The 13,501-nt window shown below is 38.3% G+C and overlaps 2 protein-coding genes across 9 annotated transcripts in view; one reads left to right on the forward strand and one right to left on the reverse strand.

Annotated features, from left to right (window-relative positions):
- MNS1 (meiosis specific nuclear structural 1) overlaps positions 1–10,026 on the forward strand; it is a 116,132-nt gene extending 106,106 nt beyond the window's left edge. For 4 of the 5 annotated variants that reach the window (XM_055537873.1, XM_055537874.1, XM_055537870.1 and 1 more), the window contains 3 exons: positions 2,024–2,281; positions 6,870–6,995; positions 8,303–8,586. In XM_055537873.1, coding sequence (XP_055393848.1) covers positions 2,024–2,281; positions 6,870–6,995; positions 8,303–8,392 — 474 coding nt within the window. In that variant the 3' untranslated portion in view covers positions 8,393–8,586. Of the gene's footprint in view, positions 1–2,023; positions 2,282–6,869; positions 6,996–8,302; positions 8,587–8,768 lie in introns of those variants that run through there. The other variant, XM_055537871.1, reaches the window with a different exon arrangement.
- TEX9 (testis expressed 9) overlaps positions 9,018–13,501 on the reverse strand; it is a 101,366-nt gene continuing 96,882 nt past the window's right edge. For 3 of the 4 annotated variants that reach the window (XM_055537876.1, XM_055537877.1, XM_055537875.1), the window contains 2 exons: positions 9,805–9,939; positions 9,018–9,221 (listed from right to left, as the gene is read on the reverse strand). In XM_055537876.1, coding sequence (XP_055393851.1) covers positions 9,147–9,221; positions 9,805–9,939 — 210 coding nt within the window. In that variant the 3' untranslated portion in view covers positions 9,018–9,146. Of the gene's footprint in view, positions 9,222–9,804; positions 9,940–11,844; positions 11,869–13,501 lie in introns of those variants that run through there. The other variant, XM_055537880.1, reaches the window with a different exon arrangement.

Genomic DNA, 13,501 nt, shown 5'->3' on the forward strand with positions numbered 1-13,501 from the left:
TACTGAATCTCTTTGTGCAAGGTATTATTATAAGCTCTGGAGGAATTCAAAGCTAACTGACACAGCATGTCTGCCTTCAATGAGTCTCTGACGTCTATGCAATAGATGGCAAATAAACACAAACTTTTTATTATAAAAAACACTATGTGTCCAGCATCCCAAAGGAAAATAAGATATGCCTTCTATGAATTTTAGTGAGATGAGGTGTATATTTATGGAATAAAATTAAATGATGAAAAATTAAATGGTATAAGACCCCCAAAAGAGGTAAGAGTGATTAGAGAGAACTAAGAAAAAGATAAGATTTGAAAAGAGGATTGTGTGTGTATGTTAGACATTCAGTCATGTCCGACTCTGTGACCCCATGGACTATAGCCCGCCAGGCTCCTCTGTCCATGGAATTCTCCAGGCAAGAATACTGGAGTGGGTTGTCATTCCCTTCTCCAGGGCATCTTTCTGACTCAGGGATTGAATCTGGGTCTCCTGCATTGCAGGCTAATTCTTTACCATCTAAGCTACCAGGGAATAGAGAAGACTTTGAAAAAGAATTTGGAAAGATAGGGATAAATGAAGAAAAAGAGGTTGAATGATCAATATAATTAACAAAGTTGCTGTAACTGATACTTGCAGATTGGCTCACTTAAAACCCATTCTGCCATTTCCAGAAGGAAATGGCAACCCACTCCAGTATTAATCCCATGGACAGAGGAGCTTGGCAGGCTACATGAAGTCCATGGGGTTGAAAGAGTCGGACACAACCTAGCAACTACACAACCAACAACACTGTAATAGAGTTTTTCATAAAGGAATCAGGATCTGGTGGGCCTCTGAGATATTGTTTTCTGAATTCTATTTTTGTTCTCCTGGATGTGTTACTGATGTGATGCCTGTTAACATAGGAATACACGAGTTATTTGGGAAAATCCTTTGGCAGCTTGTCAGGTCCCTAGCTATTTTGAATAGCTATTTGCATAATAATAAATACATTTTCTGTCTCAAAAAAAACCCATTCTTACCCTTAATACATCCTACCCTGTTGTAAATTCATTTGTCTTGCTTTATTGCAAAGAGAAATGTAGTTAAAACTACATTTATCTCTTACCTGGAATTCTTCATATGAACTAGGTTATCTCCAGTAGCCATCACCCCACTTCAAGGTGTGAAGATGGAAGTAAGCACATGAGATACTAGTCGGTCACTATAGACAGAGTTACCATGAGACTTGAGCAGTAGGATGACAGCTTGGTTCCCTGGCCTTCCTGGAAGTTCTGTATGCCTCTGATGGCCTGTAGTAAATCCCTTATAGTTTGTTGTAATCTGTACCCTTGGCCACATGGGTGTTAAGGCAATATTTTGAAGATACTGGCCTCCTACCTGGAACTTGTATTAGAATTGAGCAAAGTTGGTTAAATTTGCAAATGATTTAAAATTTACAACAGTCCTAATTCAGTAGATCAATGATAAAGCAAATATGGGTGATCCCTGTAAAATTCTTTGGTTTTGAAATCTTTCATAATAATGTTGGGAAAATATAAACCTTGTAGGAAAGGACTTTTAACTGCTTCAAGTAAATTTGAATTTCTCTAAGCTTCTGATTCTCATTGCTAGATTATTGTTCTGAAAAATATTTATCAATGATTTGAACACAAGGTTCTAGAATGATTCATAGTTGGTACAGATTATATAGTTGACAGATTTAATAAACTCACATATACAAATTTTTATACAGCTCTTTTCAAAGTTAATGTGTTAATTCTGAATACAGAAATAAGATGGTAAATATGTATTAGTTAAAATTTAAATAATGAGCAATCCAAAGGTAACATCTACTTTATTAGTTTTTAAAGGATGGGAAAAGTGTTACCTTGAAAAGGTTTAAGTTTTCAGTTTTATTTCTTATTGTAACATTAAGCTTAACCAAACTCTATCTGACCCTATCTTTATAAATCTGTAAAGAAACAATTACTGAATTAACTTTTACAGGTTAATTATTAAATTAACTTTTAGATGTATTGTTATTTAGGAAGAAGCAGAAGAGAAATTGAGAAAACAAAAGGAGTTGAAGCAAGATTTTATGGACCAAATGGCCTTGAAGGAATTAATACTTCAGGCTGCAAAAGAGGAAGAGGAGACATTTAGAAAAGCTATGCTGGCGAAATTTGCTGAGGATGATCGAATAGAATTAATGAACGCTCAGAAGCAAAGAATGAAGCAACTAGAACACAAGAGGGCCGTGGAAAAACTTATAGAAGAGCGCCGCAACCAGTTCCTTGCAGACAAAGTAAGGAAAACTTTTTTAAAAATTTTCATTGAATAGCAACTGGCTAATTTATTTATCCACTAAATAACTGAAAACTGTTTATGTGCCACATGTTGGAAATCCATTCCCTAATCATATGATATATACATTTTCTGACTACTCATTAATTAATGAATCTAGAACATATTTATTGATGCTTTCTATGTATTAGACATTGGTTGGTGTTGAGAACATAAATATGACTAACTCCATGTCATCTATGAGCTTTTATAGTGTTGGTTAAGAAAAATACATTAAGATATGTCAAATGCATTGATGATAATCATACAGAATGGACATGTTGTATGGCAGAGAGGAGACTGATCATGAATGTCTTGGCTGCTGTTTTAAAGGTGGATTTTATTCAGGGGTGATCCACTGAAGAATTGAGCTGCATGATAAGATCTGCACTTGGATAGATGATTCAAGTAGCAGTGTTGAAGACAGACATGAGTGGAGTACAACTGGAGATGGGAAGATCAGTTGTTTTTGTTTAGTTGTTCAGTCATATGCGACTCTTTGCGACCCCATAGGCTGCTGCAGCCAGGCTACCCTGTTTTTCACAGTCTCCTGGAGTTGGCTCAGACTCACGTCCATTGAGTCGATGATGCCATCCAACATCTCATACTCTGTCACCCTCTTCTCCTGCCCTCAGTCTTTCCCAGCATCAGGGTCTTTTCCAGTGAGTTGATTCTTCACATCAGGTGGCCAAAGTTTGGAGCTTCAGCTTCAGCACCAGTCCTTCCAGTGAATATTCAGGGTTGATTTTCCTTTAGGATTGACTGGTTTGATCTCCTTGCTGTCCTAGGGATTCTCAAGAGTCTTCTCCAGCAACAGTTTGAAAGCATCAATTCTTCGGTGCTCAGCCTTCTTTATAGTCCAGTCCTCACATCTGTACATGACTACTGGAAAAATCTATGGCTTTGAATATGCAGATCATTATCAGCAAGGTGATGGCTCTACTTTTTAATATGCTGTCTAGGGTTGTCACAACTTTTCTTCCAAGGAGCAAGCGTCTTTTAAAATTCCATGGCTGCAAGTCGCTACAGTGATTTTGGAGCCTAAAAAAATAGTCTGTCACTGTTTCCATTGTTTCCCCATCTAATTGCCATGAAGTGATGGGACCAGATACTGTGATCTTTGTTTTTTGAATGTTGAGTTTTAAACCAGCTTTTCACTCTCCTCTTTCACTTTCATCAAGAGGCTCTTTAGTTCCTCTTCACTTTCTGCCATTAGGGTGGTGTCACCTGCATATCTGAGGTTATGGATATTTCTCCTGGAAATCCTGATTCCAGCTTGTGCTTCATCCAGCCCAGCATTTACATGATGTACTCTGCACAGAAGTTAAATAAGCAGGGTGACGATATACAGCCTGATGTACTCCTTTCCCAATTTTGAACCAGTTCATTGTTTCATATCCAGTTCTAACTGTTGCTTCTTGACCTGCATACAGATTTCTCAGGAGGCAGGTCAGGTGGTCTGGTATTCCCATCTCTTGAAGAATTTTCCACCGTTTGTGACGATGCACACAGTCAAAGGCTTTAACGTAGTCAGTGAAGCAGAAGTAGATGTTTTTCTGCAACTCTCTTGCTTTTTTATGATCCAGTGGATTTTGGCAATTTGATTTCTGGTTCCCCTGCCTTTTCTAAATCCACCTTGTACATCTGGAAGTTCCCGGTTCACATACTGTTGAAGCCTGGCTTGAAGGATTTTGAGCATTACCTTGCTATCATGTGAAATGAGTGCGGTTGTGCAGTAGTTTGAACATTCTTTGAGTATCGGGATTGGAATGAAAACTGACCTGTTCAGAAGTGTGGGGAGTAAGCAGTCTTTCCTGGGAGTTGATAGATCTACATCCCAGGGCTCCCCCTTCTTCTAGCTCAGCATTCCTCAGGCCACCTCCTCCTCATGTTTCTCCTCAACTTATAATGTATTTACTTCAATTAAATTAAATTCAAATGGCATGGCCCTGAACCAAGCAAGAGCATTTCAGTTCATTCATTTCTCCTTTAACCTTCTGATATTCAAGTCTGAAAAGCTCTGTAAGTTTGGATGTTCTTGGTCAAGAAATACATAGGGATTACAAGCATGAAAGGGTTGGAGTCCCTTATCTTGAAAATGTTAAGATTCTACCCCACATTCTTCTCAGGTTCACCACTGAATAGTTCATTTGAGATTTCAGATAAAATGACTCTCCCAAAAGAACAGCATGTGGAAACCATTCTTCTTTGGGGTGTTCATTTATGGAGATAATTACCAATTTTGTTATTATTAATTGCTCTTTACAATGAATAATAAACATTTTTTAAATTTTAGTTTAAAAAAAAAGAAAACTGACCTTTTCCAGTCCTGTGGCCACTGCTGAGTTTTCCAAATTTGCTGGCATATTGAGTCCAGCACTTTCACAGAATCATCTTTCAGGATTTGAAATAGCTCAACTGGAATTCCATTGCCTCCACTAGCTTTGTTTGTAGTGATTTTTCCTAAGGCCCACTTGAGTTTGCATTCCAGGATGTCTGGCTCTAGGTCAGTGATCACACCATCATGGTTATCTGGGTCATGAAGATCTTTTTTGTACAGTTCCGTGTATTCTTGCCACCTCTTCTTAATATCTTCTGCTTCTGTTAGGTCCATACCATGTCTGTCCTGTATTGTGCCCATCTTTGCATGAAATGTTCCCTTGGTATCTCTGATTTTCTTGAAGAGATCTCTACTCTTTCCCATTATGTTGTTTTCCTCTATTTCTTTGCATTGTTCACTTAAGAAGACTTTCTTCTCTCTCCTTGCTAGTCTTTGGAACTCTGCCTTCAGATGGGCATATCTTTCCTTTTCTCCTTTGCCTTTCACTTCTTTTCTCAGCTGTTGTAAGGCTTCCTCAGGTAACCATTTTGCCTTGTTGCATTTCCTTTTCTTGTGGATGGTTTTGGTCACCCACCTCCTGTACAGTGTTACAAACCTCCTTCCATAGTTCTTCAGGAAGTTATTACAATTATCCCAGAGAGAGGTGATGAAAACCCTTGTGAATAGAGAAGGAATCCATCAGTGAAGTGGTAGGAAATTAAAACTGATGGGTCTCGGTGACCAATTAGATCTGAAGAGTTGAGAGAAGGATTCAGTTCAGTTCAGTCGCTCAGTCGTGTCCAACTCTTTGCGACCCCATGAATCACAGCACGCCAGGCCTCCCTGCCCATCACCAACTCCCGGAGTTCACTCAGACTCACGTCCAGCGAGTCGGTGATGCCATCCAGCCATCTCATCCTCTGTCGTCCCTTTCTCCTCCTGCCCTCAGTCCCTCCCAGCATCCGAGTCTTTTCCAGTGAGTCAACTCGTCGCATGAGGTGGCCAAAGTACTGGAGTTTCAGCTTTAGCTGTTTTAGCATGTTTCAAGCAGCAGATAGAAGAAGTGCAGAAGGGACAAAAGATGTAAGACTGATTCCTGGAAACTGCCATACAACGCTTTTGCTTATTTCCTTGGCAAAAACCTAGTCCTGTTGTGACCACATCTGACCCTTTAGCCTTAGAAATGCAGTCTAAAAAAAATTCAGATATAGTGATTCTATAGCAGATTCTGTTACCCTGTTTCATCTTAGAGATAAAATATTTAAGAGCAATTCTACCCTTTGATTCAGTAGCAACATGGGTGAAAGTATCTTCTCAATTAGCTGTTGGTGTTACTTCTAATTCTGTAATACATCTGACATGATAGTAGACAGAGAAGCAATTCCAAGTTTAACTGGCATTGGATATGGGTGTGTCCTAGCATTCTTCTTTATTTTTATCCAATAATGAAATATTAGGTGATATAGAAGCAGCATTGTAACAGAAAAGACAGACATCCTGCTTTCTGGTTTATATGACTTAAACTGATTATTTCAAAGAAAAGTTGGAACATTAATACTATTTTAACTAAAGTAATTATTGGCAGAAATTCATCATTATTTCAGTGGCCTGCCTTTACCATCCTTTGCCATTTAAAAGTCTTATTTGGATGTATTTCTATAAGAGTTCTTTTAAGCCCTAAAATGAGTTAAAGCTAGTCTTCTCTTTCATATTTTCACAGCTCAGAAGTTTGGTGTGGTTATCAATCAGAACATTTCCCTGAGAAATACTGGTTCTTTTGCTGGAACATTTGTTGCTGCTCTTGTACCCTCACACAGGCTTTAAGAAACTTAATATGTATGGCAGTACTTACCTTTTAGCTATCCCTGTTGTTTTGTCTATCTTTTTTTTTTGTCTTATATTGTAAGCTCCCTTCAACACCTGGGGTCTGGTAAGCACTCGGTAAATATTTGTTGAATTAATTGGGAAATCACTTCTTTGAACCTTTTTTCCTTGGTAATGAAGATGACTTGTCCTGAAAATATGTACTTGCCTCCCTAACATCAGTCATAACTATTTTCCTTATAACTTTAAAGGAAGAATGACAGTAATATATATATTATATACATAATATAATTAAAGTTATATTATCTATCAATTTTATCTTAATTTACTGCAAGAACAGTTTTGTTTGCCACATTCTGAAAAGATTAATGTGTTTTATGACAGTAAGTTCTGTTTACATTTCTAGCAACGTGAACTGGAGGAGTGGCAGTGGCAGCAAAGACGACAAGGATGTATAAATGCAATTGTTGAAGAAGAAAGACTAAAACTTCTCAAAGAACATGCTACAAAACTACTAGGATATCTCCCTAAAGTGAGTGAGATTTAATTCATAGCCTCTAAGAGTGGGGGGAAGACAGGTGTTAGGATTTCAGAGGGCCTGGGTTTCATTCCCTTCTTACTGTTACAAAGCAGCAATGTTATGTGAGTTAGCAATTGAACATATCCAAAATGAGCGAGTTGGTCTTGGCACTTTCTATTAAATTTGAGCTGGAATTTCTGTATTTAAATTTTAGAGGTTCTGTTCTCCAGTGTAAGAAGTTTAAAACTAAAGCAAATGTGATACGCTGGACACCAAAGCAGGTGATACACAGGACAGCCTTGTAATCTCTAACGGTAGTAATAGATACAAGCTTGAACTGAGTCTGAGATCTGCTCTGTAACAGGAGGTTACATTATATAACTAGGTAACCCTTTATTTTAAAAATATTACTTCCAGAGAATACATATGAAAATTTGCTATCTCAAATACCTTATGACTATAAAAATAACAACGACTTGAGTTTCAGAGGCCACATAAACATATGAACTAAAGTAAATAACATTTCTACCCTTTAGATACAGAAATTATGCCATTTGATACTTTATTCTGTCAAAAGAATCAAGTGTATATTTTGTTTAATGCAAAAGGAAGGAGAAAGAAAAGAGAAATTATTACCTGTCCATAGGACCTGATAGTCTAATTGGTTAGAATGAATACAGAATGATATATTTTCTGAGCATGTCTTAGGGTTTAGATATTTGTGTAGCAAAAGAACTGTGGAAATGGGAGAACCTGATAACCTAAAATGATTTTATCCTTTAGATCCTAGTGGCTCCAAATGACCTAAATTAGTCTTTGGATTCTTTAGATAAGTAAACATTTAAGTTTAATTTTGTTTTAAAGGGATTAAGGTTAGTTGACTTAACTTTACACCTGGATTCTTTTCCTGAAAGAGCGAAGTTAGCTGACTAGAGACAGAACTGATGCAAGAGCCAGTCCCATGCATAAATCTGGCAAAGCTCATTTCCTCCCTCATATACTGCAGGGCTGTTTCAAAACAAGGGTAGGAGGGTACAGTGTGGATTAAATGGATTCCCGTTCAGTCCCTCAGAGCAGTAGTACTTGTAGTAGTAAAGCAGAAGAGTCCAGATTCCTATGACAAGTTCTAACTGGACATCAGGTCAGTCTGAGAATATTCAGTATGTATGTACAGTAAGTCAAAATTACAGAAAAAATTTTTTTACTGATTTCATATTAGAAATAACTTCATAAACTTCATGTCTATATCTCTTAGTCTTATGAATATTTATTGAAATATTCTGGCATTCAAAGTAATCCACAAAATATTTTTCTTGTAGGGAGTATTCAAAAATGAGGATGATATTGATATGCTTGGTGAAGAGTTTAGAAAAGCATATCAGAAAAGGAGTGAAATTTGTGAGAAGTGATACCATCAAGATTTGGTAAAACCTGGGTTATTTTGTATGTTACCACTAGGTGTCAGTGTGACTTCTGTTTTAGAGTTCAGTGAGTAGGACTCCTCCATTGTCTCTGGATTTTCTAAAACATTTCTGTATCATTTATAAGCAACTAGTTGTAAGAAAACATTTGTTTTCTGATAAAAATTAATACTTTTAACTCCAAGTTTTCTTCCAATCACTATTGTTTTTGTACTGATAAAACTAAAGATCTGAATTCTATACCACACTCCATATATTGAGTTGGCCAAAAAGTTTGGATTTTTCCGTTACATATGGATCCCTATATCTATCAAAACAACCCAGGAGACTAAACTCTTCATACCATTTCTATGTTTGTGTCTAGGAACTTCACTTCCTTGATTTGGCTGGGGAAGACTTCCTATTATGAGAGGAGAAAAGTACAGAGTGAGGAATTTCAGAGTGCTTTATTACCTAATGCAGTTATCAATAAGAACATAGAAACAGTTTCTCTCAGGTAAACATTGTTTACAAACTAAAGCTAAGTCTCTAGAACATATTTTATATTCCATATTTTCTATTCATATGCAGCTGAAAGGGGCTAGAAGGTCATAAGAAAGATAACAGAATCGAAAGTTAAATTTCTATTGCTTTATTTTATAAAACATTCCTAATAATAAGGTATCAATTTTATATCCCCAAACCTAAATTTACTTTAAGAGTATATCCACCACACACTAGAGATTTAAAAGTAGATCACTTATTAATTTCCCCATTCAAGTGCCTTCATAAATTCCTCTTCAGTGAAAGACAGCATCTTGGCAGCTTCAATATGCATCTGTGTTTAAAGAAATCAATATTGTCTACTTTAGTATTAAGAGTAGACCACAGAACAATAGGAAATTTGTGAAAGTGAGTGTATAATTCTAATTACAATAAACAGGTTTAAATAGTAATTACATTCAGTGATTAGCCACTAAAAACCTTGCCCACTGGTGGTATCGCACCAACCTGTTTAGAGAACAATTCCATATTGTAATACCTAATCTTTGCAAAAGGTGACAGTAGCAAAAACATGAATTCACATCCTCTTAACCACTAGGTGAACTTGTGTGGTGACCACAATAAAAGTGGTTTGGAATCAATTTCACTCTCAAGATTTCAAGAGGCAAACTGATCCCTTTTTAAGATAATAGTTATTTTTTATATTTGGTATTTTCTTTAGTTAGGGAGAATCCATACTGTATGGAAATAGAACTAGTAAACATTTCTAATTTACTTGCATCAATGTATAGATAACATTTGGTGACTAAGCATGGCAACTTAAAAAAACTATCACTGAAAGAGAAATACTAAATGTCTTAGTAGAAAGAGCCAAATAATATTCACAATTTATTTTAACTTGTTTAAGATAAACTCACCTTCTGCCTTTTTAAAACATCAATTAATTTTAACTGTTTCTTAAATCCTATCATTAATTCTCCTTTTTGTTTTTCTAGCTTCTTGTTTTCTGATTTTAATGCTTCGATTTTTTTGTGTTCTTCATTTGCTATATCCTGCAAAAGGAAAAAATCCCATGTGTTCTTTGCAGTATTTTAATGGAAAAATTATATCAACAATAAAAACTTAGGTTTAAGTTTTAACAATGCTCACGCTTCTACCATTTTAAAAAACATTTAAAAAATAACAACTTGGTTCTAATTCCAACAATGCCAAAGTAGCTTAGATTTGAAAGCAGAGATGTCATCAGTAGTAAGCAGAAACTGGAGGTGGTTATGATCCTTGAAAGCATACTGGTTGAGATCCACATTTAACTGGCTCCTGAAAGCATTTTTCATTTCATGGTTCACAAGGGATAAACCCAGAGCAAAAAGTAGCAGTCATACTGGGCTGAGGAAGGGACAGTGCTGCCTCGATGGTGGAAACTTCCAGGTAGGAATTCCCTCAAATGCTTTGCAGACACCTACATTACATGACTCCTAGGAACTATGAGACAGCTGAGATTTAAAGAGCTGAGCAAAGAATTCAGCCACTGCCTATGACAAGACCAAGTTTGCAATTGTGGTAAAAATCCACTGGATGAGCTCTGTAGCAACTTGGATAATGGAGAAAAAGGACCAGTGAACTTTAAAGACAAGTTAGTAGAAATCATTAAGCATAGGAAGGTCGTGTACTTGGAAAAAATGTTAAAGGACATCTTTCATGCAAAAGGGAAATGATACCAGAAGGAAATCTGAATCTACGTACACACTTAAGTATCAGAAATAGTAGAGTTTTTATTTTAAAACTTGCGAGTAGCTAAGATTTTGCTGCCAAGATGGCAGAATACAAACATCCTGGGCTCACCTCCTTTCACAGGCACACCAGAATTACAACTATTAATGAGAAAGATCAGCATCTAACAGAAACTAAGGATATAAAAAAGGAACCATAGCAAGTTGTAGAAGGAACATAGGTGCAGTATTGTCAAGACCCATAGCCCCAGATAGAAACCCACAAATGGGAGGATAATTACAGTTACACACAGGTTGTCTGAGCAATGGGTCTAAGCCCCACATTGGGCTCCCTGGCCTGGGCAGTCTTGTACTGGCAAGACAAGCCCCTATGTTTGGCTTTGAAGACCAGTGGGGCTTACTTTCAGGGAACACAGGTGTGGGAAATAGACACTCACCTCCTAAAGGGCACATGCAAAACCTCACATGCTGCAGGACCCTAGGAAAAGGCAATAATTTTTTAAAGGAGCTGGGTCATTCCTACCTGCCGATCACCCACGAGGCAACTGAAGTTCATCCTTGGGACACAGGCATTGGCAGAAGCCATTTGTGGAGCCCGCTCTATCATGTGGACACCGATGCTAGGAAGCATCACTTCAGAATCATCCTCTAGTTTATTAGCACTGGAACACGGCCCCACCCACCAGCCTGTCAGCCCCAGTACTGGGAAGCCTCAGGCCAAGCAACTTGCTGGGTCAGAACAAAGCCCCACCCATCACTGGCAGGCAGTCTACCTTAAGACCCTGAGCCTTCAGCCACCCTGGAACACAGCCCTGCCCCATAGGAGGGCACAGGCACTAGCTCTGCGATCCCCAAGGCCTTGCAGACAGAGACCCTGGGACCAAGCTCCACCCACCAGCGGGCTGATACCAGCCCAGGACCCCTGCAGCCTGCTATGGCAGAATCCAGCCCAGCCACCAATACTCCCCTCCTGCGACCCCTACCCCCTCACCCCCATCCCCCGGCCCTGCCCACCAGCAGGCTAACACCACCTCTGAGACACCTTGGGATCTGTGGCAAGATTCAACACACTTTCATGATTAAAAACAATTAAGGAAGAAAAGGATCCTACTTGAACAGGATAAAAGCAATATATGACAAGCCCACAGCTAAAAACAGACTCAATGGTAAAAGACTGAAAGCTTTCCCTTTAGGATCAGACAGGACAAGGATGTTCACTTTTACCTACTCTGCAGGTTCCGGTCACAGCAGCTAGGGGATAAAAATAAAAGGCATGCAAATCAAAAAGTAGAAGGAAGATTCTCTCTTCACAGATGACATTATCTTGTATGTATTAGAAAACCCTACAAGTTCCACAAGGAAACTGTCAGGATAAATCAATTTGGCAAAGTTGCAAAATATAAAATCAACACATTAAAAAAAAAAATCAGTTGTGTTTCTATATACTACTAATGAACATTCTTAAAGAAATTTTAAAAATTACAAATATAATATCATCAAAAAGAGTGAAGTACTGAAAAACATCTACTTCCATTTCATTGACTATGCTAAAAGCCTCTGACTGTGTGGACCACAATGAACTGGTAAATTCAAGAGACCCTACCTGTCTCCTGAGAAACCTGTGTGTGTGTCACGAAGCAACAGTTAGAACCAGACATGGAACAACTGGTTCCAAATCAGGCAAGGAGTACATCAAGGCTGTATATTGTCACCCTGCTGATTTAACTTCTACACAAAGTACATCATACAAAATGCCAGGCTGGATGAATCAGAAGCCAGAATCAAGACTGCTGGGAGAAATATCAACAACCTCCGATATGGAGATGATACTACTCAAATGGTGGAAAATGAAGAGGAACTAAAGAGCCTCTTGATGAGGGGGAAAGAGGAGAATTAAAAAGCTGGTTTGAAACTTAACATTCAAAAAACCAAGATCATAGCATCTGGTTCCATCACTTCATGACAAATACAAGGGGAAAAAGTGGAAGCAGTGATAGATTTTATTTTCTTGGGCTCCAAAATCACTGTGGACAGTTACTTTGTTCAGTGGCCAAGTAGTGTCCAACTGCAGCATGCCAGGCTCCTCTGTCCTGCAGTCTCCTACAATTTGCTCAAATTCATGTCTATTGAATCAGTGATGCCTTCTAACCATCTCATCCTCTGTTGTCCCCTTCTCCTTTTGCCTTCAGTCTTTCCTAGCATCAGGGTCTTTTCCAGTGAGTCAGCTTTTCGCATCAGGTGGCCAAAGTATTGGAGCTTCAGCATCAGTCCTTCCAATGAACATTCAGGGTTGATTTCCTTTAGGATTGACTGATCTCCCTGCAGTCAAAGGGACTCTCAAGAGTCTTCTCCAGCACCACAGTTCCAAAGCATCAATTCTTTGGCACTCAGCGTTCTTCATGGATAGTGACTGCAGCCATGAAATTAAAAGATGCTCCTTGGAAGGAAAGCTATGACAAATCTAGACAGAGGCATTAAACAGCAGAGGCATCACTTTGTTGACAAAGGTCCATATAGTCAAAACTATGCTTTTTCCAGTAATGATGTACAGATGTGAGTGCTGAACCATAAAGAAGGCTGAACAATGAAGAACTGATGGTTTTGAATTGTGGTGCTGGAGAAGACTTGAGAGTCCCCCTGAACTTCAGGGAAATCAAACCAGTCAATTCTAAAGGAAATCAACCCTGAATGTTCATTGGAATGGCTACTGCTGAAGCTCTAATACTTCGGCCAACTAATGCGAAGAGCCAACTCATTGGAAAAGACCTCAATGCTGGAAAAGACAGGAGAGAGAGAACAGGGCAGCAGAGGATGAGACGGTTGGATGGCATCAAGCAACTCAATGGACATGAATCTGAGCAAACTCCAAGAGACAGTAAAAGAA

The sequence above is a fragment of the Bubalus kerabau genome, chromosome 10 (assembly GCF_029407905.1).
Source record: "Bubalus kerabau isolate K-KA32 ecotype Philippines breed swamp buffalo chromosome 10, PCC_UOA_SB_1v2, whole genome shotgun sequence".
NCBI lineage: Eukaryota > Metazoa > Chordata > Mammalia > Artiodactyla > Bovidae > Bubalus > Bubalus kerabau.